We start from the raw sequence: 27,000 nt of genomic DNA on the forward strand, positions 1-27,000 counted from the left end.
ATATTTTCTCCCCATATGTAGCTTGTTTTCTCATTTATTAACATTGTCTCTCAAATAAAATAATTTTTCACCTAAAAAAAAATTTTCCAGTCCAGAGCGTCCACCTCCAGACAAAGCTGTTTACTGGGACTGAATCACGTCCCCCAGAGTTTGTTCAGGCCCCAAACCCTGTCCTGTGGGTGTAAACACACTTACAAATAGGACCTCTGAACATATTACTTAAGGTATACCCAAACTGAAAAGTGATAAGCCTTAATCCAATATGACTCAAGTCCTTATAAGCAAAGGAAACTGGATACAGAAAGAGGAGCCACAGGGAATAGCCAGAAGATAGAACTCAATGGAAGCCAGAAGAGAAAGAAGAAGATGCTGCCATGTACACTGCCATGTGACCAAAAAGCCAAAGAACCCCAAAGATTGTCATCCTGCCAGAAGATAACTGACCCCAGAAGGAAGCAAGCCTTCCAGCTTCTGAAACCATGAGCCAATGAATTCCTGTACTTAAGCCAACCTATTTTCTATCTTTAGCAGTCAGGAGACGAATACATTGTGTGTGTATGTGTGCGTATACATAAATACATACACATACCCCAAGGTCTGCACATTCAGGGTCATCAAAACTAAACACTGCTATGCTTCAACTTCCCACACTGCCCATAAAAGTTCAAGCACAAAGCAAAGACAAGTGACATTTCATACCTGCTTTTTCTGGGATTGCTATATGCCTCTTCAATAAGCTCCATTTTGTCCAAATCCTTCCACTCACCTCCATCCAAGAATTGCCATCGATAAGGCAAATGAAAATGAACTTTATTGCACTTATCTAAAATTAAAATATGGAGAAGTAAGACATCTTGGCAAGACACAGCACAGCCTGGCCCTATAGTTTTCAGTTGGAGTGTACCACCCACTGACCTAGGAATGGTTTAGAAATTCGTGGGGGAGTCTGGTTTCTTCCTGCAGTTATGCTTGAGCATTTGTATGTTGAAATATTGGGTATTTTATTAAATAAATTTTCCCTTTCTCCCTTTTTCACAATTAGGACAACACATTGATCTTTAAAAAGATGTATGTTGGTAGGTTACATTATCTATGAGTTTCTTTTCATAAAAAAGATTCTGATTATCAGAAAGTCAAAGATTCCATCCCTGTAGGGGGGATGTTTGCCTCGGTATTTCCATACATATGGAATATGGCTCGGTAGAGTCACACCCAAGATCAAGATAAATGTATCACTCCTAGAAACTCATCCCAACCCTAAAACATCCAATTCAAGGTAGGTCAGCATGTGGTTCCAGTCCATTTCAATCTCATCCAGCTGCCAGCATGTCTACTCTCCTCCCTCTAAGCATCTTCCATATCACTGAAAGTTCAAAGACACATTGCTCTGTCTATACACACAACAGCACAGGTCTTTAGTGTCCAGCTTACGCTTCCCTGTGCCCCTCCTGTGTATCAGGTTTTCACTTCCCTTACTCAATCTCCATACATCCTGCCTACCTCACCTTTGCTCATGTCAGCCCCTACAGTTGGAATGCACCAACACCTATTAATATCCTATGTGAGATTATGGTACATTCATAGAGTGGAATGTTGTGAGAAGGAAGGAAGGAAGAAAAAGAATGGGGAAGCTCTTTGCACTCTAATATGGAGCTATCTCTTAGATATATACTGTTAAGTAGAAGGACACAGAATGAGATATAGAATCTTTTTTTGGAAGGATAGCCAAGGCCTGGTAATATAGTTGCTTCTTGGAGGGGAACTGGGTGTTGGGGGGGGGCGGAAATGATTACCTTCTTGTTGACTACCCTTGGACCTTTTAAATTTGTCTTCCAAGATAATAATGCCATCAGGAGACAGAAATAGGGTAAGATAATGGGTAATTGGAGCTGAAGGGATAGAGACTGTGCAACAGGACTGGATACAAAAACTCAGAAATGGATAGCACAATACTACCTAACTATAATACAATTATGTTAAAACACTGAATGAAGCTGCATGTGAGAATGATAGAGGGAGGAGGGCTGGGGACATAAATGAAATCAGAAAGAAAGACAGATGTTAAACATTGAGATGGTATAATCTAGGAATGCCTAGAATGTATAATAGTGAAATGTACAAGCTACAATTTTAAAAATGTTTTTGCATGAGGAAGAACAAAGGAATGTCATTATTGCAGGGTACTTAAAATAGATGGTAATTAATATTTTAAAATGTCACCTTCTGTGGGAGACTAAAGCAAAAAATGTTTATTTGTTACAAAATTTGTATTTTGACTAGTGCATTTCCTAATATAACTTATGTAGATAGTTTGATTGAACGCCATTAAGTACTTGGAATCTCAAGTAGGACATGAGATTTTGCTGGTTTGTCCAGAGTGATGCCCCAATGAATCCCAGAGTGATTTGATCAATGAGTGGAAAAGCATCTGCAAAGCCCCCTGCAGGGAGTGATGAGAATGGGGAGAAATCCAACTTCCCCAAGTTGAATTCTTGATATTCTCACAAGCAGTGTGGACAACCAAAGCTATAGGCTGAGGCCCCAGTCTTGGGGTTTGTTCATATGAAACTTAACCCCAAAAAGGATGGGTCAAGTCTACTTAAAATTTAGGCCTAAGAGTCACTCCCAAGAGAGCCTCTTCTGTTGCTCAGATGTGGCCTCTCTCTCCAGCCAACACAACAAGTAGTCTCACCACCCTCCCCCTCTCTGCGTGGGACATGACTCCCAGGGGTGTGGGCCTTCCTGGCAACATGGGACAGAGATCTTGGAATGAGCGGAGACTCAGCATCAAGGGATTGAGAAAAAACCCTAGAATGAGCTGAGACTTAGCATCAAGGGATTGAGAAAACCTTCTCGACCAAAAGGGGGAAGAGGGAAATGAGACAAAGTGTCAATGGCTGAGAGAGTACTAACAGAGTAGAGAGGTTATCCTGGAGGTTATTCTTATGCATCAAGTAGATATCATCTTGTTATTCAATATGTAATGGAGAGGCTGGAGGGAACTGCCTGAAAACATAGAGCTGTGTTCCAGTAGCCATGTTTCTTGAGGATGACTGAATAATGATATAGCTGTCACAATGTGACTGTGTGATTGTGAAAACCTTGTGTCTGATGCTCCTTTTATCTACCTTGTCAACAAAGGAGTAGAACATATGGAATAAAAATAAATAATAGGGGAACAAATGTTAAAATAAATTTAGTTTGAAATGCTAGTGATCAATGAAAGCGAGGGGTAAGGGGTATGGTAGGTATAATCTTTTTTTTTCTTTCTTTCCTATGTTCATTTTATTTCTTTTTCTATTGTCTTTTTATTTCTTTTTCTGAATTAATGCAAATGTTCTAAGAAATGATGAATATGCAACTAAGTGATGATATTGTGAATTACTGATTATGTATGTTGCTTTGTTTCTTTATTTTTTAATTAATAAATAAATTTTTTAAAAAGAGCAAAAAAGAGATAATAATGATGAAGCTTGGCTAACTTGATTCTTGAAAAAAGAGTTTAAATTTTCTAAAATTTTATGCTTCATGTCAAATACAGCTCAATGCCAACTCCTTCTCAGAGTCCCTGAAAAAGACTACCTTGGGGGATGGAGGAACATGAGGAGGCTCCCTGGGCTTGTCAAAGACGAGGCCTGGGGCCAGGCAGAGAGGAGCAGAAGGGGCACCAGGCAGGGAGGGCTAGGGAACAAGGATGGGAGAGTACCCAGCTGACAAATCCACCCAGCTGACAAAATCCTTTTAAGTTCAACAAGACTGACAAAGTCAATACTGCGACCTATGTTTCCTGAGCTGTCCAGAGTTCAACGGTGGATGGCTCAACACCAGGCCAAATAACCTCTTAGACTCTTAACAAGGTATGAGCTAATAATGATAATAAAGGGTTGGACCAGGATAAGGCCAGAGATATTGTCCAAAGGTCATAACCAAGGAACTTGTTCCCCAGCTGAAAGACATGAAGGGAAATGACCAGGGATATCACAGAAAGGCATCACCAGAGCATTCTGGCTTTCATAGCCTGCACCTGTAAAACCCCCATCATAGGCGAATCCTGAACAGAGTCCCCTCTAGAAGGCATCTGCCCTGGGAAGGGTGTACCACTCACAGTCATCCCATGATTAAGCATTTTCAGGAACGACATATGACCAAAGGAAGGCTCTACAGTCAAAGAGTAGGTCCAAAATTTCCAGTTCTTAACCACAGCCTGAGTGTAGAAGTTGCATGGCTCACAAGCAGGGGGGTTGACCAGGAAGAGATAGCCACACAGGCCCCTTATGGCCACAGCAGGTGGTGGTGATTGCATTCTGGCACAGTGATGGAGGCAAGAGACCCCTTCCCTGCCCCACTTTCCCTTGTCTTCCTGTCTCCATATTCAACTTCCTTCCCCTCACGCTAACGTCCACCCACTCAGCATGGCATTCCAGAGTCTAGGCTTTCTAGAAGATGAGTCATAAAAAGCAAATCAATTTGGCAAACTACGCACCCACATCCACCTTCCTTTCCTCTCTAAACCCTTTAAAATGACAGAAAAAGAATAAAGCGCACAGAAAACAATTAAAAGTCTTTCATCAAAATACCAGAGTGATTATATTATTGAAGAATTCAATGATATAAAGCAAAAAAATCAAACTGGTGGAGATAACAAAAGGGGGGGGGGGGGAGAGAGAGAGAGAGAGAGAGAAGCCAAAATATGAAGAAGACAGCTACCACAGAAGTGGGAAGGATAAGTGGGCTTCACAAACTCAGAATCAATGAAACAAGGAGCAAGAATGATACCAGGGTCAATTACAACAAGATTAAGCAAGGTATTGCTTTGGGACCCACTAGAGCAGGTACTCCCCCACACTGACTTGTAGCACAGGTCACGACAAACAGCAGCACAGGCCACAACAAACAGCAGAATAGTGTTTTCAAAATTCCAAGGACACTTCTTAACTCATTTTATACAGGACAGCATTACCCTAACACCGAAACCAGACAAATATACTATAGAAAGTAAAGCTACAGACCAACATACCTCATGAACAAAATAGGCAACAAAATTCAGCAACAGACAAATAGATAACATCATGATTAAATGAGGTTTATCCCAAGAATGCAAGGTTTGTTTAACATTCAAAAATCAATATAATTCACTATATTAACAAAATAAAAGGAAAAAGCCATATGATCATAAAATACAGGCAGCAAAATCATTTGGCATAATTCAATACTCATTCATGATAAAAACTCTCAGCAAACCAGAATTCGAAGAGGACTTCCTGAACCTGATACAGGGCATCTACAAAAACCTAAAGCTAATGCCATGCTTAATGGCCAAAAAAAAAACCTAAGGAAAATAGAATGCTTTGTCCCTATGATCAGAATTAAGACAAGATGTCTACTTGTACCACTTCTACTCAATATTATACTGAAAGTGCTAGTCAGAGCAACAAGGCAGGAAAAAGAAATAAAAAGCATACAAATTAGAAACAAAATAAAACTGTCTTTATATACAGATAGCAGGACCATATATATCGAAAAGCCCTGAGAATCCATAATACAAGCTCCTAGAACAAGCTGTAGAAGACAATGCCAATATTTAACATCAGTTGCATTTCTACATACTAGCAACAAACAATTAAAAAGACGTGAACTATTCAGGGATAAACTTAATACATGCAATACCAAAAACTACAAAAACACTGCTGAAAGAAATTAAAGTTGACATTAACAAAAACAAAGACAGACCACATTCATAAATTGGAAGACTCAATATTAAAATCCCACACACCCTCAAAATGATCTACAGATTCAATGCAATCCTGATCAAAGTCCCAGAGAAATTGTGGTAGACACTGACAAGCTAATTATAAAACATCTATGGAAATGGAAAGGCTCTTTCAATGCCAAAACAATACTGAAAAGGAATGAAGTTGGTAGACTTAACCTGATTTAAAGACTTAGTATAAAGCTATAGTAATCAACACAATGTGAATCTGGCATAAAGAACAGATACATATATCAAGGCAACAAAATAGAGAGTCCAGAAATAGAATGACACAAATATGACCAATTGATTTTGACCAAAGGTCCAAAGTCATTCAATTAATAGTGCTGAAGAACTGATTATTCATATGGGAAAAAAAATGAACCTCAAGCCTTTCCCCAAACCATATACAAAATTATCTTAAAATGGATCCTAGATCTAAACATAAAAGCTAAATCAATAAAATTTCTAAGAAAAAACCACAGATGGGAGGGACATCATCAACATGACAACACAAGCTATTCCCTGGAAAAGTTTCCCCTCAGAAGAAACTGATAAAAGGACAAATTTTACTTGCTTAAAACTCTGAAAGATGATAAGAAACTGGAAAAGGACCACTACAAATGCTGAATAGAAGGAAAAATTTTTTAAAACACACACACAGAAAAGAGGGGTAGGGTAGGAGATCCATATTCCCTTCCACACCTCATTTAGTGCAATTTAAGGGTCACACAGTAGCAGCATGGCCCAGGGGACCTCATGCCATGGGTTCAGACCACAGAGCCACTTACAGCAATGAGTTAGGACCCCATGCATACCCAGGTACGGGGACCCAGGTACACAGCAATACACGGTGAACACAAGAAGCTGGGGAAAAAGTGTACATAAAAGGGCCCTCAGGAAATAAAAGCGACCACAGCAGAATTGTTGGCAACAAGTATACATAATCAGCTCAGTGTGACTGCTGGATCCCTTTCTAAAGGGAAAAAATGATGCTTTTTGAACACTGACCCATTCGGTTCCCTGGGGCAGGATACCTAATGGGGAAGTAACCAGAGGCAGAAAAGCCTCATAGAAAACAAGGGAAAAACTGAACTGCTGAAAGGCAGGATGGGTCCCAAAACTGAAACATGTAACGAAAAGGTGGCAATGAGTGAGGAGAGAAATTAAATCAAATCACAGGAGCTGGGGAGAAATTCTCCACAAAAACAAACAGAAGAGATCAGGATTCCTAGAGAAGTAAGAATAGAAGAAGGGAAGCTCCTCCTGGAGGTGAAAAAAACTACACATAAAAGAGTAATCTTAAAAGTTGTACCACCCATGCAGGGCAAGAATCAGGTGCAGAAGACCTGAGGAAATCTCAACAGTTAAACAAAAGCTACTCTAAAGATACAGCAGTCGGACCAAGACTCAAAGAAGAGCCTGGGATAGGCAAAGTTTTTCAGGACACAAAAGCACAAACCATAACAGAATAAAAGTTTAAAGTAAACATTAATATTAAAATTTCTGTTCTTCAAAGGGCACCATAAAGAAAATGAATATGGAAGACATCGATGAGGAGAATATATTTTCAATACTGTATCTGACAAAGATTTCTACATAGAATATCCAAAACTCTTATAACTCAGTAATGAGTAACAAGCAGCCCAATAAAATGGGGCAAAACAGTCACAAAGACCACATATTATATGATTCTATTTATATGAAATGTCCAGAACAAGCAAATCTATAGAGACAGAATGAATGGTGGCCTAGAGCTGGTGGGGAAGGGAGACTGAGGGGAATTAGGGAGTCATTCTTGATAGGTACAAGTTTCCTTCTGAGATCATAAAAATGGTCTAATAGTGATTGTGGTAATGGTATATTTTTAATATACAACCCTGTATATTAAAAATTATTGATCTGTATACTTTAAATGGGTGAATTGTAGAGTAAGTGAATTATATCTCAATAAAATTGCTACTTTTTAATGGGCAAAAGATGTGAATTCACACTTCACAGAAGATATGCAAATACTCAATAAACACCTGAAAACAAATGTTAAAAATCATTAATCAATGAGATGATGATTAAAAAAATTTTTTTAAATCATTGATCATCAGGAAAATGCAAATTAAAGCTTCAATGAGATACCACTACACACTCATTAGAATGGCTAAAATTCAAAAGACTGCCACATCTCTCCAGCTAAGCCAACTCAGCAGGTGAACTCACTGATTTCCCCGCTACACAGGACATGACTTCCAGGGCTGTAAATCTCCCTGGAAATGTGGGACAGGATTCCCAGGATGAGAGGGATTGAAAAAGCCTTCTTGACCAAGAGGAAAGAAAGAAATGAGACAAAATAAAGTTTTAGTGGCTGAGAGATTTCAAACAGAGTCAAGAGGTTATCCTGGAGGTAATTCTTATGCATTAAATAGATATCCATTTTTGGATTATGGTGTATTGGAGTGGTATGAGGGAAGCACCTGAAACTGCTGAAATATGTTCCAGTAGCCTTGATTCTTGAAGACAATTGTATAACTGTATCGCTCTTACAATGTGACCATATGATTGTGAAAACTTCTGTCTGATGCTCCTTTTATCCAGGGTATGGACAGACGAGTAAAAAAAAATAAGGAAAAATAAATAAACAATAGAGGAGGATAAGGGGCAAAGGAAACTGGGTAGATTGAAATATTAGTGGTCAATGAGAGGGAGGAATAAGGGGTATGGGATATATGAGCTTTTAACTTTTATTTCTTTTTTCTGGAGTGATGCAAATGTTCTAAAAATGATCATGGTGATGAATACACAACTGTGAAGATAGTGCAAGCCACTGATTGCATACTGTGGACAGACTATATGTGTATGAAAATTTCCCAATAAAAATATATATATAAAAAAAAAAAAGACTGCCAAATATTGGCAAGGAGGTGGGGCACCTGGAACTCTCATACATTGCTGGTGGAAATATAAAATCTCATATCCATTTTGGAACACAGCTGGACAATTCTTATAAAGTTAAACATACATCTATCATACAACCCAGCAATTCAACTTCTAGGTCTATTCACCTAGAAAAGGAAAAACATTCACCCTCATGAAATGTTGTGCATGAATGTTTAGTAAAGGTGAAAAAAATAGAAGCAACCCAAATGTTCATCAACATATAAATGGATAAACAAATTGTACTCAATTCATATGTGGATTACCACTTAGCAATAAAAAGGAACAAACTTAAAACATGGTAACTATTAAACTTTACCATCAGGGAATCCCCTGAAAATGTGTCAAACTTTAGAGACACCCAAATCAATAGGCCAAGCCTTGGTTTTGAGACTTACTCTTGTGAAGCTTTTGTAGGTAGCAGAGAAGCTTAGCCTACCTATAGGTATGCCTAAGAGTTACATCTGGAGGACCTCTTTTGTTGCTCAGATGTGGCCTCACACTCTCTAAGTCCAACTCTGCAAGTGAAATCATTGCCTTCTCCCCTCGTGGGACATGACATCCGGGGGTGAAAGTTTCCCTGGCAGTGCAGAAGATGACTCCCGGGATTAAGTCCAGCCTTGACACCATGGAATCAACAATTCTATCCTGACTAAAAGCAGGGAAAGAAGTGTAACTAATAAAGTATCAGTGGTTGGGAGAGTTCAAAATGAGTCAAGAAGCTACTCTGGAGGTCACTCTAATGCAAGCTTCAGTTAGACACTGCTTCCTATCATAACTTGCCAAACCCCAACCAAAACTATTCCAGCCAATCCTAAAAAACACCTAGGCAATATATAAGATTCTACAAAGATTCCATGCACTAGGGTAACTTTCCAGAAATATACAACCTCCAGATGGGTCCCTGAACCAGTAAGTTCTGAAACCTAGAGGGCCCAGCCTCTCCAGAACATTAGCTAGTACCATCTTCCTACCCCATACTACTGATAGCCCCTTCCAACGTGAAAAGTTAGAATGGCCATGGCCCAAATACCCCTAAAAAAGAGGAATACAAAGATCAAAGGTAATGATGGAGTTATACAGAGAAGTAGGGTTTAACAAACAAATATGATTGCTGAATCATTAATATTTCTTTTAGTTTCCAGTATCTTAGAGCAGCTAGAACTACAAACCTAAAATTGTGGAACTGTAACCCATACCAAACTCTGAAATCTGCTCTACAACTAATTGTTGTGCTGTGCTTTGAAATTTATTGTTTTTTTGTATATGTCATTTTTCACAAAAAAGGAAAAAAAAGGTTGATTGTGATCATAAAAAGTATATTTATTCCTTCTAGCCTCCTATATTCTGGAGCAGCTAGAAGGAAAAATCTGAGATGATGGTATGGTAGCCCATGACATACTCTGGGATCTGTCCTCTAACTACTTGTTGAAGAGTGCTCTGAAAACTATCACTTTTTCTTTCTTTGCTTTGTATATAATATGCTATGTTATACAATAAAAAAAAGTAAAGAAAAAAGGAACAAACTTGGTATGTTCAATATGGTTCAATCTCAGAAACATTACGCTGAGTGAGACAAACCTGATGCAGAAGAGTACTTATTATATTATTGCATTTTATCTGAAATCCTAAAAGGCAAATCTAATCTCCAGTGACAAAAAGTAGGTCAGGGATTGCCTGGGATTGGAGATTTGAGGGTAGGAGTAACTACAAATAAGCACAGGAAACTTTCTGAAGTAATGAAACTCTTCCATATCTTGCTTAGAGTGATAGTTACATGAGCATAGACATTCACCAAATCTCAAGTTGTACACTTAAAAGGGATGCATTATGTTTTATGTAAATTATATCTCAATAGAGTGGATTTTTAAAATATTTATCTATACGTACAGATGTGTATCTATCTTTCTATCTTACATAGCACATATTCCTACTTAGCAATTCCATTTCCAGGAATTTATCCCAATGAAATGCTCACACACATGCCCAAAGACATATGTACATGAATGCTCAAGGGAACATCAACATAATGGAATTCTAGGTAGCTGTTTTTTAAAATGAAATAGATTTACTTGTACTGACATGAAAAAGTCTCTAACACACCATGTTAAGCAAAAAAAGCAGGTTGAAAAATATGTATCAGAGCTTTCCATCTGCTTTAAATATATATGAAATAAAAACCATTACCACATAGCACATCTTTACCTTTGGGTAAGGGTGAAGGAGAACTTCCATACTTGACTCTGTATTGTTTGACTCTTGTGAAATGTGAAAGTATTCATGAATTGCTTGGGTAATTTTTAAAGATTGAAAATGAAACAAGAAGTTTTGGTTGCTGTTTTTTTAAGAAGAGTCACTGAATTGAGAAGAAATCTTTCTTCAGTCAAAGCCCAGGATAGCAGCAAGAAAAAACAAAGGTTTAGTAAAAATACAGAGGCACACATACAAACAAGAACTGCTATTTCTGATAAAAGGGGAACTGTGGAGTACAATGTGGATTAACAGAGAAAACCCCCTAACTTAAACAATCAACATCCTATGAGAGCTAACACAAGTGTCTTCTCCCCAGTGAGATCTTTCTCAGTTTCCAAGGCATTTCTACGTCTTTTATCACCTAATACATGACACTTACCTTTCTTCTCACTATACTAACATCCCTGTCTTGTACAGGTCTGTGGCTCCAAATTGAGCTGACCAAGGATCAGCATTTGATACTCATTTGCTGAATGAATCAATTGTTATGTTCCCCAAAGGTGACCTACAGTTTGTTTTCAGAAACTCAATTCCTAACATGTCCAATTCCCCAACAAATAGCTTTATAACTGGTTTGCCAAAGTGCCATAATAGCTCACCACAAAGAATGGCCCTGATCCTCTGTGGACAGTGGACAAAGGACCTCAGGGGTAGCCTCAGAGCAAAACTCTGGCACCTGGGAATGAGAAGTAATTATCCCTCCCAGAAGTGAGATGATGGGACTTCCTCTGACTTACCTTGAAAGCTACAACTTTTCCGGATATGGTACAAGCAGATCTCACCACTCTCTTCCTGGCTGGCAGTGTTTGGGGACACAGGACCTGAACTGTCTCTTCTTTCTACAAAGAAACACCACAAAGATGTAGGAGCTTCCATCAAAGTTTCTGACATGGGGTTAGAGTGGTTCAGTGTACAAAGGCAAGAAAAAAGATTCATTCATCTTTCTGCATAAGACAAAAGCATGCACGGTAACCTCACAACATTCTATAATGTTAGGGATGACATTATAAAATATACATTAAGGAGAGGCCCTCCACTATTTAGGGAGGAGCCAAGGAGCCTAAGGCCACCAGGCTGCTAGCCAGACCCAGGAAGCCGTGCAGTTCAGGAGGGTTTTTTCTCAATTCTGGCTGTCCATCAGAACTGCCAGGAGACATTTTAAAAATACAAGTCCCCAGGCTCCACCCAGGACTGCATGAACCATAATCTCCAGGACTGGGGCCAAGGGCCATTTTATGATAGGGAAGCCCTAAATGTTGAGGTAGCCAAAGACACCTTCTATATCTACAACCTCTTAAGACCGCAGAGGGCTTGTGGAAGGCTACCTTTTATAAACCAAATTTTATTTTCTATAACACAAAACTTGTTAATGAATTATTAGAAATGGGTACTAATACTAAAAAAAAAAAAAGGCAATAAACGGAAAGCCTACATATCAGAATGACAGCTGCCTCCTTAATTAGTTTTAGGTTAATCAGAAGAATCTGAATATAAACAGGAATATAGGTTCTTTCAAAGATTACCTTTACAAGTACTGCCATGAGCCTTTCCTTAACAATAATATTTCCCCACCCACCTACACCCAAAATAAGCATATAAAACTCATTAGCCACTCCTCCCTATTTAGTACCACCTATCATTTTGTTATTCGTATTCCCTTTTCTTTTTATAGGTCCCTTAGCTACCAAACGACTGGACCTCAAAACCCATGTCTGTGGGGCCCTTGAGGGCCCCCTCCAATCTCCCCAAGAGCAGCTGCTCTTTTGACCTGACTTCACTGAGCAGATCCTTTCCCTCCCTTCTCACGAGGCTGAAATGCAACTGATACTGTTAAGGTTCTATTTAAAGCAAAACTTGTCCACATCTACGTTTCCTATAGTTAAAGAAATAAGCAAAAAAAAACTGAAGGAAACATGAAGGACACATACGACCAGAAAAATTGTAAACGTAAATCTTAGATAATAAAATTAGCATGATAAATTTGTTTGCTGGTAGTCTTGGCACTACCTGATATTTTAGGAAGTGCTCTATTAAAAATCTAAAATATCACTACAGCAAGTGAGTTTGACCGTGAGCTCCAAATGGAGCCTTGTCTCATTGTCACCAAGGTATGATCAGGGCCCAGTTCCATGCCTAGTACACAGCAAGCACTCAAATTTATAGAATGAAAGAAAGGATAAAAGAAAGGCAAACCAACTGCCAAAGCCATGAAATCCAAAGGATATTAATATATCATAACCTCCCTGAGGGACATCATTTCCATCCACAATTGTTAAACAATCTCTGTTCAAAATTCCCCCACTTACCTGTCACTAAGCCTAACACTCCATTAAAAAGGAATAAGTATCTTAGTATATTCATTCATTCAACAAATGTCTGAGTACCTACTGTGGGCCAGGCACTACTAGATACTGAAAATGAGCAGTGAGTAAAGTAGACAAATTTATGACTAAAACAATTGCATTTATTCATGTCAAGAAGACAGTCAATGCAAAAATTAAAATATACTCTATCACTCATCTTTTTTAGATCAAAGTAGAATACAATGTAAAGGAAGCCCCTGGAGTTGTACAGCATGACATTCCTAACTGGGGTTCCTTGTTGAAAGGCAAGTTCTCTGGGAAGTTTAAGGAGAAATTATATTGGGAGAAGAGCAGAGTCTCCCCTTCCAGTGAAATCAGGCACATCTGTAATTCATTCATCAACAGCACCAATTCACATCTATCTAGAACATCTTGCTTTTCAAGCTCATTCACATCTATCAAAACATTTTCTAGGTATGAAGGAAAAAACAACTCTGTTCTAGTAAAAGCAGCACAGATTTGCCCAAAGTCATGTGTTGCATTTAATGGTCAATTAGAACTCAAGAACCCTAGCTCAGGGCCTACAGGACTTTCCCATGAGCCTTACCAGAAGTTCCCTGTGGACGTGGAAGAGGAACGGGCACTCTGCTGGGGGCAGAGCTCTTATTCTTGATGTCATGAGCGTTTCTGTAAATGGAAGGTAGCCTGCTCATGAGGTCTGAGCTCATGCCCAACTTCTTTAATTTTTCCAGATTCTCAGAATTCAAGAAATCATGGGATCTCTTACAGCTAGTGCCAAACTTGCATTCACCCTGTAAAAAGTACTGGCAGGTATGAAGTTTGATACATTGCATTTTATAGGAACAAGAGCCATAGGGTCCATCTCCTTTGTTGTAATGTATGCAGATCTGTTGACAGAGAAGGGAAAAAAACACCAGCTTAGGAAGGGCTTGCATATTCCCCACCTCCCTACTGAACATTCTACTGATTAAAAAGGGCTCTTACAGCCACATAGGCCATACAACTCATGATTACAAGAACTTTCCTAAGTCCAGACAAATGGCTGCAAACAGATGCCCTTGTTAAAATGGGAACCGAAGGAGCAGACTGGTAAGAACAGCCCCCAAAACTGGGAAAATTCAAAGAACCTCAAACTGCCAAATTGCTCCCTTCACAGGAGACATTTTAATGTAAATCACATAGAACTTCATCATCTCCTTCCTAACAACCCTTATAGTCTACCTATACTCTTCCTCACAGACTCATCAACTGTTTCCTATACAGGTTCCAGTTTCTTCAATTCTTTTTTCTGTGACTCAGGGTCAAAGAGGCTGAGGATTTAATGCATCTTAGAGCCAAATACAACCCTTGCATTTCTAGAGGGAGCCAATCAAGCCTCAGAGAAGTTAAATGGCTTGCCCCAGGTCACACAGCTATCCACGGCATCTGGTACATACAGTGCTTGTTAAACTGGGTTGGCAAAGCTGGGACTTGAACTTCAATTAACTGCTTCTTCTCCTCTACATTCCAAATTCCTGGAGCAGAGAAATAGACCAGAAACCACCAAAGGCCTATCCACTCAATTCACAGGCACTATATTTAGAAAGACGTAGAAATGTACCAGAGCCCACATCAATGCAAAGTGTTAATAACAGGGTGGTATATGGGAATACCGTATTTTATGCATGATTGTTCTGTAAATTCACAATTTCTCTAATAAAGGGGTGGGGGGCGGGGCAGGAATACACCAGAGGACTGCAGAACCCAGACTTAGAACAGCAGGGATCCCACTTAAGAGATGAAGGCCCCAAGGGAAACAGCCAGAGAGGGCTGGGCTCTAGCCTCAATTCTGTTACTCACAGCTATATGACCTTGGGCAAGTTACTCAACAGCTCTTTAACCTCTAAGATGGGAATAATGCCTACTACATCATAGGGCTGTTGTGAGATCAAATGAAAAACACGAAGTATCTAATACGTATGGATTCTGGCCCATAGCTGGTGCTCAAATCAGGGGTCAAACCCTAACCAGTCATCTGGTAGGGCAACTAGACTGAGCAAAAACTCTGCCTGGAAAGCTAGGTCTCAGCTCCCATTTGCTAGCCTGCACACCTGTCCTTCTAAGGTCTTTATCAAAGCAAAATGTGGTAATGTTCCTCAAATAGAGGCTATCCACACTCCTGCCGAGTTACCTGCTGCCACTCAACCTGCTAACAAAATGATCTTTCCAAAATGTTAAAGCCCAAAATTCTCTAAATCCAACTCCCCACACACATATATACAATCCTTTTTGTGATATAAAAGGCCTGTGTGAAAAAGCCTCTGCCTACCCATTTCAAGCCTATGCCTACCCATTTCTCTTTCTTCCCCTCTTTCACCCTGTATTCGGTGGTGAACCTCCTGCTGTCCCTAACCAAACCAGCTTCCTTCCTCTGTGGTCGTTTGTTTAGAAAGCCTCGGTCTCCTCTGTGGTCATTTGTTTAGAAAGTCTCCGTCTCCTTCACCTGCCTCACCCTCATTCATCCTTCAGGACTCAGAGCAGGTATCACGTACTCCAGGAAACCTTCCCTGACCTCCTTCAAACTGTGTTCTCACAGAACAGAGGGCTGGTTTCTGTTGGAGCATTTGAAAAACCACCTTGCAGTAATCCATTGACTCTTGTCTGTCTTGCCGACTAAATGTGAGTCCTGAAGGAGTAGAACTGGGCCTTTTGTCACCAGTTCCTAACCAATAAAGTGGATAGCCAATAAAACTTTGCTGAATTAAATGCATTCTAATTTTCAAAAGGCAAAAGAAAACAGTTGCTACCTATCATATGCCAGGCTACTTTAATTGATATGCTAGCACTTTTTTCAAATGGGCTACTTTAATTGAATAAAATGGGGGCATTTACATTAAAATATAACAAAATTTAATCTCTCTTGCATCAACTCAAAAATAGTGCAAGAGCATCACACATAACCTGTGCTGGCCTTGAAAATGCTCCTCTCAGATTACCTACTGTAGAAAGCAAATTTACTGAAGGTTGCAGCTGCTGCCATCTACATCAGTACTTGGTTCACACCATAGCCACACTTCCCATAGGCTGCCAGCCAATAACTGAGGACTAAGTCAGGCCCATTCTGATGAGACACAGGAGTACTCCAACACAGACGTTAGCTCAAGAACTTTCTGATGCCCTGGAGTAATCTTTCTATTGCATTGCAGTGGAAGACTCTCTCTACCCAATTCTCCTTCCTTCCCGTACTCCTTCCATAAATGTCAGACCCACATAGCTGCCTGAAGGTTCTCCTGCCTTCTCCTGCCTTGTACTTCTAATCCCATCTCGCATTTGCTTCACCTAACCTAAGGCATAACCAGTGTAGCAAGCTTTGAAACCAAGTGGTTAATGTTTGAAACACAATATGAGAATTCTATCAATTAAAGTTGACAATTCCTTGGGTACAACTGAATTAGTAGAGAGAACATCATCTGCCTGTGAGCAATTCTGGGAAGCTTCTCCATACACCCATTCAGCCAGCAATACTCAGCAGTGCTTATAATACCTGCTGGACAAGGATGAGGCAGGCTGGAGGCTCTCACTGTCCTCAACAATGTGTAAAGTAACATCTAGCTTCAGAGACTGCTCAAACAGGCTCCCCCAACCTCATGAAGGCCTGCAAAGGAGATGCTGGCTCAAATGACACAGAAGGAAATGAGGCTTCAAGAGAGTATGAAACTGGCTCAAAGTCACAGGTCTAAAAAACAAAACCAGGAATCAAACCCAGATCTCCTCCATGCAGTATTCTCAGTCGAGATGCATCCTCAGCTTCTTCTCAACCATATTTCCCTATCTTCCAACCTTTTGGCCTCTCCTAATATGTGAGAACAAACCTGTCTCTTCCTGGCACTCACCTCAGGCAAAAGCCAGGGATCATTCTGAAACAAGAGCTGGCAGAGCTCACCATAGCTGAGGTGGTCAACGCCATGAGTTCTCAGGACACTCAGGTTGTGACTGGTCTTCAAGCTGTGATTATTCCTACAGTTCTTCCTATAAAGAAACAGCACTGGTAAAATTAGCCTTAAAGAAACTGTTCAACACTTCCTGATGTTGTTTTTACCAGCACCGGAAAAAATCCGCACACCCATACAAGGAGAAATCAACATACTTATTTACAAAGAAAGAGAGACTATCCTTTAAGTTCTAGGGCCCAGGACAGAGCCTCTCAGCAGGCATTTGAAAATAATTATAGGGCCATTACCCCTAGAGTCACAGTGTACCAGTCACTCATGCCACCTAGTAATATGTGAAAGGAGGCACTTAAATATTTGCTGAATAAATGAACAGGGAGCTTCATGGTTATAGGTGCACACATGCACACACACAATCATGTACATGTGTGCGCACGCACACACACACACACACACACACATCCCTATACACAAACACAGATTAAACTTTTTTCCAAGGGTCCACCCTAAGCCCACCCTCCACTCTTTCATTCAACAAACATTTGCTGGACATTTATTATGAGCCAGAAATTGGCAGCACACCCCAAGGATCCAAGGATAAACCTTCACACAACTGCCTAGAACACCAGCACCCAGAAGAAGCAAATAGTATTTGTTTAACTCAGATATGGCCACACCTGATTCTAAGGACACATCAGCACCTGAGGAGAGGCGTGAAACAACCCTACTTTACCTACTACCCCGCAGGAGAAGATGCCTAAAGAGCTGCACACTCCTGTGTTACAAAACCAAGTGACTTCACTCCCTCCCATTTCTGGAACCCAGGATATCCCTAGGCATTTTAAATCTTTCTTTGCCAAAAACTCCTGGGGCTTCTTACAACTTTTTGTCGTTTAAAAGCATCCTCACTGTTTTCTTCTCCTGCTTAAGGAAGAAATCAATTCCATAAGAGAAAGGATAGAAGAATGTGATTCTTCTGAGGCAGAAGAGTAGATACTTATATTTTCTTTTCTTTCTCTTTTTTTGAAAATGGTAAAGTAGAGAGCATGGCTTTTGCTTGAGCATCTCTGAACAAATTTCCATTCGAAAACTATTTGTCCAACTACCATGTAACAGGCACTAGGGGACAATTTCTTGAACTCAAGACTCAAGCGCCTACTCAACAGCTCTACTTGAATAACTTATATAAGGATCCCAGAACTGAACCCTTGATCTACTCCCCTCCAAACCTGCTCTTCCCACAATCACCCACATCTCACTAAAAGGCAATTTTCCCCCTTACAGCTGCATAGACCAAAAACCTTGTAATTACTCTTGATGCCTCTCTCTCATCTAGTGGAGATGACAAAGGTGATTGTAAGGTGAAGTAGAAAGTGCAAGGTCAGGTAGGCACAAAATACATCAGCAAAGAGACAGGGGCACCTGAGCCAGTCTGGGCTGGGGAAAAACATAGGAAGAAATCAGGGGAGAGCTCCTGGAAGGCGTAACTCCTGAGCTGAATCCTTAAATGCTGAGGAAGAACCAAAAAAAAAAGAGAGGAGGGAAAACATTCTAGGCAGAGAAACTAAAAATGCTAAAAACCTTACGTATCATTATAAAGATGACGATGATAATAATGATGTTAATTACTGCTAAAGTTCACTGAGCACTGACCACATACCAGCGAATTGCCTAATGTTTTATGAACTAACACAAACAGTCCTCACAACAAGCCTATAATGTCAGCAATATTATCACCATTTCATAGATGAGAAAACTGAATTTCAGATGTAAAGCCACTTCCTCAAGGTCACCCAGTTAGCAAGGAGCAAAGCTAAGATTCAAACAAGGCAGGCAGGCTCTTGAGACCATGCTCTTGACCACCAGGCTGCACTGCCTCCTAAGCACCTGGCTGGGAGTGGGGGTTCCCTGAAAGTTCTGTCAACAATAAACAAAAGCACTGAGGATCTATTTCTGAAACAGCTGACCCTGTAGTTCAGGAAAACAAGGAGAGTCAAAGGGAAAACATAGAAAGTACAGCAAACCACTCCCGCTCTCCCCCAGAAGGATCCAGAAACAGTTGGAGAAGGGAGATTCAAGAAATTCCCATGTAAAATATAAGGAAGAGAGAAAGATAAAAATTAAGCAAAAACTCACTCATCTAAGCCAATAAATACCAGGCATCAAATTTCCAAGATAAGTAAAATCTGACTCTCAAAATGAGGAACTATCATAAGAAAAAGGCTATCATCTTTATATATTTTACCAAATAATGGCATTAGAAAGATGCATTAACTATCTCCATCATTATATCATCCATCATCCACTTGCTCATTTATTGTGTGTCTTCTTCCTCTCTGGCTGCTGCTCTTTCACAGGCGCCTCTTCCTCCACCATTCTCTCAAAGGCTGGTTTTGCACCCTTAGCTCTCTCTTCAGGCATGAGACTCCACCACTGGGATCTCATTCATTCCCACAGCTCCAGTAATGCATACACCACCCAGCAACTCCTGAACCAGCCTTTCTGGCCCTGATCTTCCTTTCTAAGCTTCAGAATTGGAGAGTTGCCTCCTAGGGACACTTAAAAGCTGAAATTCTCTTCAACCTCTCAATCAACAACACTCCCCATGGATGGGACAGAAACCTGGGACTCAACAACTCCTTCATATCCTATCACCACACAGTAATCAACTAACAATCTCTCCTAAATTTCTTCAAAATACATCCCTTCCTCTTAAACTCCAATACCTTACTGGGCCTTGGAAAATCTCATCTAGATATTTCTGGGCAGTTGTTTACCAGGAACTATAAATGTCCTCCCTAGCATCTATGTGGGGTATGGGACAGCTTCTGGATTTGGAAGGAGAGCCACTATTTCTAGATTTGGCCCATGAAAAACCTCCCTGGAACCTTCTCCATTCTGTCTTTTCCATCTGCCACTGGAACCTGACACCCAGAACAGCCTTAAGAGCCATGTGTTGAGGATGGCAAAGCCTGGGTAAGTCAGCCTGGATCTTAAAACAACTGCGTGGAGCAAAGTCCCTACTCCGTGCTGACACCTGAACCTGACCTGACCAAGAAATATTTTCTACTATGTTTTAAAAAGGAGAAGGAAGAAAAGGAGGGGGGGGGGAGGGGAGAAGGAGGAAAAGGGAGGAGAGGGGAGGGTGAGAGAGAAAAAAAAAAGCCATTTCTAGATAACCAGACTAACTTCCTAAAAGTTTCTATGATATCCTCCTCTAAATCAGCATCCACACCATGACCTAAGAATCCTCCTAAAATACAAAGTTGGTGGTTGCTCTCTCCTGCCATTTGATGCGCCTCACCACCTTCAAGGGGAAGTCCAAATTCATTACCATAAACCTCATCAACCCATTCCACAAATCTCACTGGCCACCTACTATGCACAGAACACCATGTATAGACAGTTTCCACGTCTGGCCTCACAGAGTTTACATTCTACTGGGGTGGGGGTGGGGTTTGGGATAGATGAGGAAAACAAACAGGATGACGTGAAGGAGAGTAAGAGATGGCATGGTTTAAAAGGCCTCAAAAAAAAGTGATATTTGAGTCGAGACCTGAATGACTCAAGGAGCAAACGAGGGGAAGGGCACTCCAAGCAGAACAGTCACCAGATGAGAAAAGGCTGGCAGTGTTCCAGGAGCAGAATGGCACCCAGGAGGGGCGGTGGCTGGGGGGAGGGGGGCTGGAGGGACCAGTTCCCAAAGGAGCTTGTGGGCGATGGTAAGGAGTTTGCATTTTATCCCAAGTGCAGCACAAGTCTGTCACCTTTTAAGTGGATGAGCAAAAAGAGCGGAGGGAGGTTTTAAAAGAAAGAAAGCTCTCCGTCGTCTGGCCCTCAAATCTGGCGCTGGAGGCCCGAGGCGTCGCGGAGCTTCCAGAAAGGCCCAGTCACATATCCCTTTCTTCCTAAACGTCTCTCCGTCCCCCACCAGGGCTGGGCACGGATGCCCTCACCCTACGCCTCAGCCCTTCTCCTTCCCCACCTCCACTCCCACCACACCCAGAGCAACCCAGCCGGTACGTCTCCGAAACTTCTAAGAACCTGAGGGAACAGCCTGGCCCTCAGCCCCTAGCACAGTGCCAGGCACCCAGCAGATGCTCAATAAATACTTGGCAGCGTGAACTAAGGGGGAGAAGCCAAGGAACAGTCACCTAATGGTCTCCTTAAACTCTAATAAGTGCCAAAACGAGCTGGAAGGGGTGGCGGCTCGGGGGTCTTCTCCCCTCCCCCACCCCTTCCCTAATAATGCAGCCGGTTCCGACGTCTCGGCTCCCCTGCACGGCGCCTTACCCGGCCTTCTGGAATTTGCAGACCCCATAGACCAAGAACTTGCAGAGGTGCAGCTGAGAACAGAGCCCGGAGCAGCCAGGCTTGGTGCCCTGGTGGTCGCGGCACAAGCGCAGCGCCGAGGCGGCCAGCACCACGCGCTGGGCAGCCGCCGCCTCGCCTCCCGCGGCGGGTCGCTGCACCACAGCGAAGCGCCCGTGCTCCAGCAGCAGCCGCTCCAGCGTGTCCGCGCCGACGCCCTCCCGCAGCCGGCGCCGCAGCTCTTGCAGTTCCAAGCCGCCCCCGGCCGCGCACAGCACCTGGGTCACCTCGCCGAGGACTGCAGCCTGCGCCATGGCCCGGTCGGCGGGGCGCGCTGCCAGGGACTCCGCCCGTCGGACGGCGGGGGTGCGGGACGCCAACGGCGGCGTAGGACCCGCAGGCTGGGCTGCTCCCATGGGGTGGAGACACTAGCTGGAAACGAAACTGAAAGCTACCCCTGCCCTCAGAAAGCAGAACCTGTACCGTCTCGCCACGCCCACAGGCGCTCAGCTGATGGCGGTTTTCGCCTTCCGGCCTCAGTACCCCCAGCTGTGAGTGCCCGCCGCCGGCCAGCCTTGCCCGACGCCAAGATCATTTACTTCGTCTTTTTCGGCTTCTTGGAGATTCATCACAAGATTCCTTGAAGGTCGTTCCCTTAGCATGTTAAAATTAATAATCACCTCCTCCGGGTATGCGTTTTGAGTTTCACGAAGCACTTCCACCTAGGTAAGGTTTGGTGGCGACATTAATCTGAATAGCCCATCGACGGAGGCCGCCAGAACCCTACCTTGATGGACTCAGAAACAGCGCTTTCAGAAGTAGCGCTTTCAGCAAGTTCCAGTACCTTACCGCATGGTCTGTCTGCGGAGCAGGCTGGGACACCATTTGTAAAAGAAGCTAAATTGTCTCTGAGGTGAAATCTAGGCTTCCTGGATGACTCACATTTAACGGACATGGGTCCCAACACCCAAAACAAATTAATACAGTCACTCGTACCTCATTGCAAAGTGGGTTTAAATGCTACCTTATCTTCAGTGCACGCAGTAAGTCCCTTATTTTTGAACATAAAACGATACGTCCTTTTAAAAAGGAAATCCCTTTCTCCCCACCCCTACTAAATAAATATTGAACAAATATTTAAAGACTATGCAGAGCAAGGGACTCTCTTACAGATTGCTAATGGAAATGTGAATTGTTAGAACCCTTCGGGAAAGTAATCCGGGAATAGCTATTTAAATTTTAAATATACATGACCTTTGACCCAGAAATCTTTCTTCTGGGAATCTTCTAGAAGTAAAAGGAACAGTAACTTCGTTATTTACAAAAGTGGTTTCCTTCAGGTTTTTTTTTGGGGGGGGAGCGTTGTTGGGGGAAACGTAACTTAATTTTCATACTGTATACGACTATAACAGGCATGCTTTAGCTCTGAATCTATTGATCTAGAAGGGCATGCATGATGTGTTCCTAAGGGAAAAAAGAAAACTGTACAAAAATTTCCAAATCAATAACAAAAAGAAAACCCTAACTGTGTGTATGTGGCAGGATGTGTTTGAGCATGGAGAAAGATGAGGACACATAAGTCTACATTAACACTGGCTGTAAAGAGTGGACACTAAGAAGTGGAAATGGAAAAATAAGGGGTGAAAAATTGTGGGAAAAAATACTTAAGGCACAGCAGTTACTTAAAATGAATATAAAATTCTAACTACATTATTACTACAAAAGTGTAAAATATTATGAAGTGTACAGATGAGGACTAAATTGTAGCATGGACAAAAAGATGAATTGATTTAATTAGGAGGTGAGACAATGGGCAGTTTTTTTCTTGAATTTAAATTAATGTTGTTTTGCAATAAAACGATGTTTTTAAAAAAGAAAGGAGGAGTGATAGTGAAAACTTTGTCTTTCCATAAAGCGACAACAATGAAAACAACTGGCAAAAATTGCCAGAATCAATTTTTCAGGACTCTAGAAATTAGCCAAATCCTTATAGGAATCGGAGATGTGCTTAGTCAAGAAAAGCAGCCAAGTCTCAGTGAGAAAAGCAGGTTTTGTGGTTTTATAACTTATCCTAGTTCCTTCTCCTACTCCCTAACTCCATGGCAGCTGTTTTAGTTTGCTAAACCTGCAGAAACACAATTTACCAGAAATGGGCTGCCTTTTAACAATGGAAATTTATTAGATTACAAGTTACAGTTATGAGGCCATGGAAAACTGTCCAAATCAAGGCATCATCAAACAGTAACTTCTTCCCGAAGACAGGCTGCCAGAGATCGATCCTTCGCTCCTCTGCCATGTGGCGAAGCACAAGTCTGCTAATCTCTCCCTTTTCTTTCAGATTTCATTTCTTCAAGCTTCTGACTTCAGTGGCTTCCTCATAGTTTCTGTGGCTTTTTCTCTTAGTATGTGTTTTTTTTCCTCTTTCAGTTTCTGTGTGTCTTACTCTGTGTATTTCATCTTCTTAAAAAGGATTCTCATAAGAGGATTAAGACCCACTCTGAATGAGGCAGGTCACATCTTAACTTAAGATCTTACTCACCAGGGGTGCATAGGTAGTTCAACGGTAGAATCTCACCTGCCATGCAGGAAACCAGGTTCAATTCCAACCCAGGCACCCCCCCCCCCCAAAAAAAAAAACACAAAGCAAGCAAACAAACAAAGAACATTCAGCAAAGTCTGCTGCAGTAACAAGACAGTCACGTGGGAAAAAAATGGAATGTGATCCCCACCACACAGCATACCAAAAAAAAAAAGGATCTTACCAAAAGATCCTATTTGTAAAGGTCCACATCCATAGGAATGGATTAATTTTAAGAACATACTTTCAGGGGTATATACAGCTTCAAACCATCATAGCAGCCTTGAAAAGTAACAGCCCACAGATGACGCCAGAAATGGGTTCCTTCCTTCTTCCACATCATGGAAAGAAAGACCTATTACTGTGATAGTTCCTTACTATCAGAAGTTTCCACCAGCGCCCAGATCACATTAAGACCACAAAGGGAGCAGCAGCCTGGGGCAAGCAAGCAACGTGTGCCACGTTGTATACAAGGTGGTAATAGTGACCATAGCTCTCACTTTGCTTACCTATTGCTTGTCTAGTTGTGAGTGAAAGTCCAGAGGAGGACAATTGTCAGCTAAGCTATTAACAATACAACCATAGGAGTTAGGACCTTCAAAGATGTCATTATAGACTTCACTCAGGAAGAGTGGGCATTGCTAGACACATTCCTGAGAAAGGTGTTCAGAGAAGTGATGCAGGAGAACATCAGTCATCTGATTTCACTGCGATGTCAAGTCCGCAAATCAGATACGATTTCCCAGTTGGCACAAGAAGAGGAAGTGTGGAGAGAAGCAATAGAATTTCTCCAAAACCAGAGTCCGGGCAGGAAAAGTGCCTGTAAAGAGCAAGAAATGACATTCAAGCAACTTACCTGCAGGGAAAACAATTCTAACATTATGTCATTGCAAAATCTCAGTTCAAAAGAATTCCTGTCAATGTAATTATTGGCAGAAAGAGTCCACTCTCAGATCCATAGTGATGCAACATGGATTCATTCCCATGAGAATCAATCCATATTTAAGCAAACCACTTGGAAAGATCCTCAGTGACTAGTCATTTTTAAGTCAACGTAAGTAGATTCATACTAGAAATACATCATGTGAATACCATCAAACTGCTAGAGCCTTTATTAAAAGCTCTGGCCACAGACAATACAATGGAACTCAAATTGGAGATTAACCATATGAATGCCTGCTATGTGGGAAAACTTTCAGTTATTATTCTTATGTTAGACAGCATGAGAAAATGCACAGTGGAGAAAACCATATGAAAACTTTCCCTCATTATTTTGACCCCAGATGACATGAAAGATCTCACACTGGAGAAAAACCCCATGATATCATTTATGTGGTAAAAAAAATTCACTCAATATTCTTATTTTAGACAACATGAGTGAATTCACACTGGAGAGAACCCCCATGAATACCATTTGTGAAGGAAAATGTTAACTTAATATTCGTCTCTTAGATAGCATGAGTGGAAAATCACACTGGAGAGAGAGATCCCATGAATATCATCTATGTGGGAAAATTTTCAGTCAGTATTCTTATTTTAGGAAACGTGAGAGAGCACACACTGGAGAGAAACCCTATGAATGCCATATATGTGGGAAAGCATTCACGCATTGTTCTGCCCTCAGACAATATGAGAGAAGTCACTATGGGGAGAAAGCCTATGAATGGCACCTATGTGGGAAAGCCTTCAGTCAATCTTCTAGTCTGAGAAACCTGCAGTGAAATTCTGTGAATGTCATCTATGAGGGAAAACCTTCAGTAGCTTCAGTTCTTATCTTAGATAACATGGGAGGACACACACTGGAGAGAAGCCCCATGAATTATATGAATGTCATCCACATGGGAAAACCTTCAGTCAAGATTCTTATCTTAGACTGCATGAGAGAACTCACACTGGAGAGAAACCCCATGAATGTTATCTATGTGGGAAAGCTTTCATTCATAGTTCTGCCCTCAGACAAAATGAGAGAACGCAAATTTTTCTATCCTTAGATAACATGAAATTATTCATACTTGAGAGAATATCTGTGAAAGTGATAAATATTGCCTTCAGTCAATATTCTGTCCTTAGATGGAATGAAAGAACTCAAACTGCATGTTTTTAATATGGAAGTGATTTTAGCCATAGTTTTAACCTTTCGCACACCAGAGAACTCAAATACTGAAGAAACATTATGTTTGTAATCAATGATGTCTTTAGTCCGCAGTACTATTTCAATTAATATAAGGATATTCATAAAGGAAAGAATCCATATGAATGTCACCTATGTAGCAAAATCTTATGTAGATGATCTGATGACATAACATGAGAGAACTCACAATATAAATCAGATGGATGTGGAGAGACTCCGTCTACCACTCTAGCTGATAAGAAAATTACATGTGAGTAATTCTATGTCTGTACTTGATGTGGGAGTGCCTTAATTTGTTATTTATATTTAAATAAAGTGGATTAATTAGGAATGAAAAAAATAATGGCATGCATTCCTAGTACAGGTCCTGGAGGGAGCAGAGCAGGGCTGGTTCTTTCAAAGTCTCACCCCCAAAGAAGAGTGATTATTTGATCTTTCTAATGGTTCTCTGGAAGACCCCAATCAAAAGACTTATCATTGCTGTATCTCACTGGAACTAGCCCAGTGCTAAGGCCTTCTCCTCAGGGGGTGTTTGTCAAAATGCCTGAAGAAATGAATATCAGCTGGGCAAAACAATATACTAAGAAATCTTAAAGGAAAAGCTGAGGAATGAAATGTCTTTGAGGCTTTATAAAGCTCCCACATATTCCTAGTAATCTAGAAAGTCAAGCACATGTGTAGGGCTGTTAGTACACTCAGGAAAGACTTTAAAAGGCCCTAAGTTCTTAACCTTGGTTGATCTTGAGACTCTGGGCAAGCAAGAAGTGAAGGCTAAGGCAGAGTTGTAAGCTGCCTGG

At 41.2% G+C, this 27,000-nt stretch overlaps 1 protein-coding gene across 1 annotated transcript in view; it reads right to left on the bottom strand.

Moving 5' to 3' along the window:
- The window catches only part of PARP12 (poly(ADP-ribose) polymerase family member 12), a 72,313-nt gene extending 50,314 nt beyond the window's left edge, over positions 1-21,999 (bottom strand). The window contains exons 1-5 of the mRNA XM_077147206.1: positions 21,477-21,999; positions 17,127-17,262; positions 13,841-14,141; positions 11,668-11,769; positions 700-823 (exon numbers count right to left, since the gene is read on the bottom strand). Coding sequence (XP_077003321.1) covers positions 700-823; positions 11,668-11,769; positions 13,841-14,141; positions 17,127-17,262; positions 21,477-21,910 — 1,097 coding nt within the window. The 5' untranslated portion in view covers positions 21,911-21,999. The remainder of the gene's footprint in view (positions 1-699; positions 824-11,667; positions 11,770-13,840; positions 14,142-17,126; positions 17,263-21,476) is intronic.
- Positions 22,000-27,000: the final 5,001 nt, after the last annotated feature.

The sequence above is a fragment of the Tamandua tetradactyla genome, chromosome 1, assembly GCF_023851605.1.
Source record: "Tamandua tetradactyla isolate mTamTet1 chromosome 1, mTamTet1.pri, whole genome shotgun sequence".
NCBI lineage: Eukaryota > Metazoa > Chordata > Mammalia > Pilosa > Myrmecophagidae > Tamandua > Tamandua tetradactyla.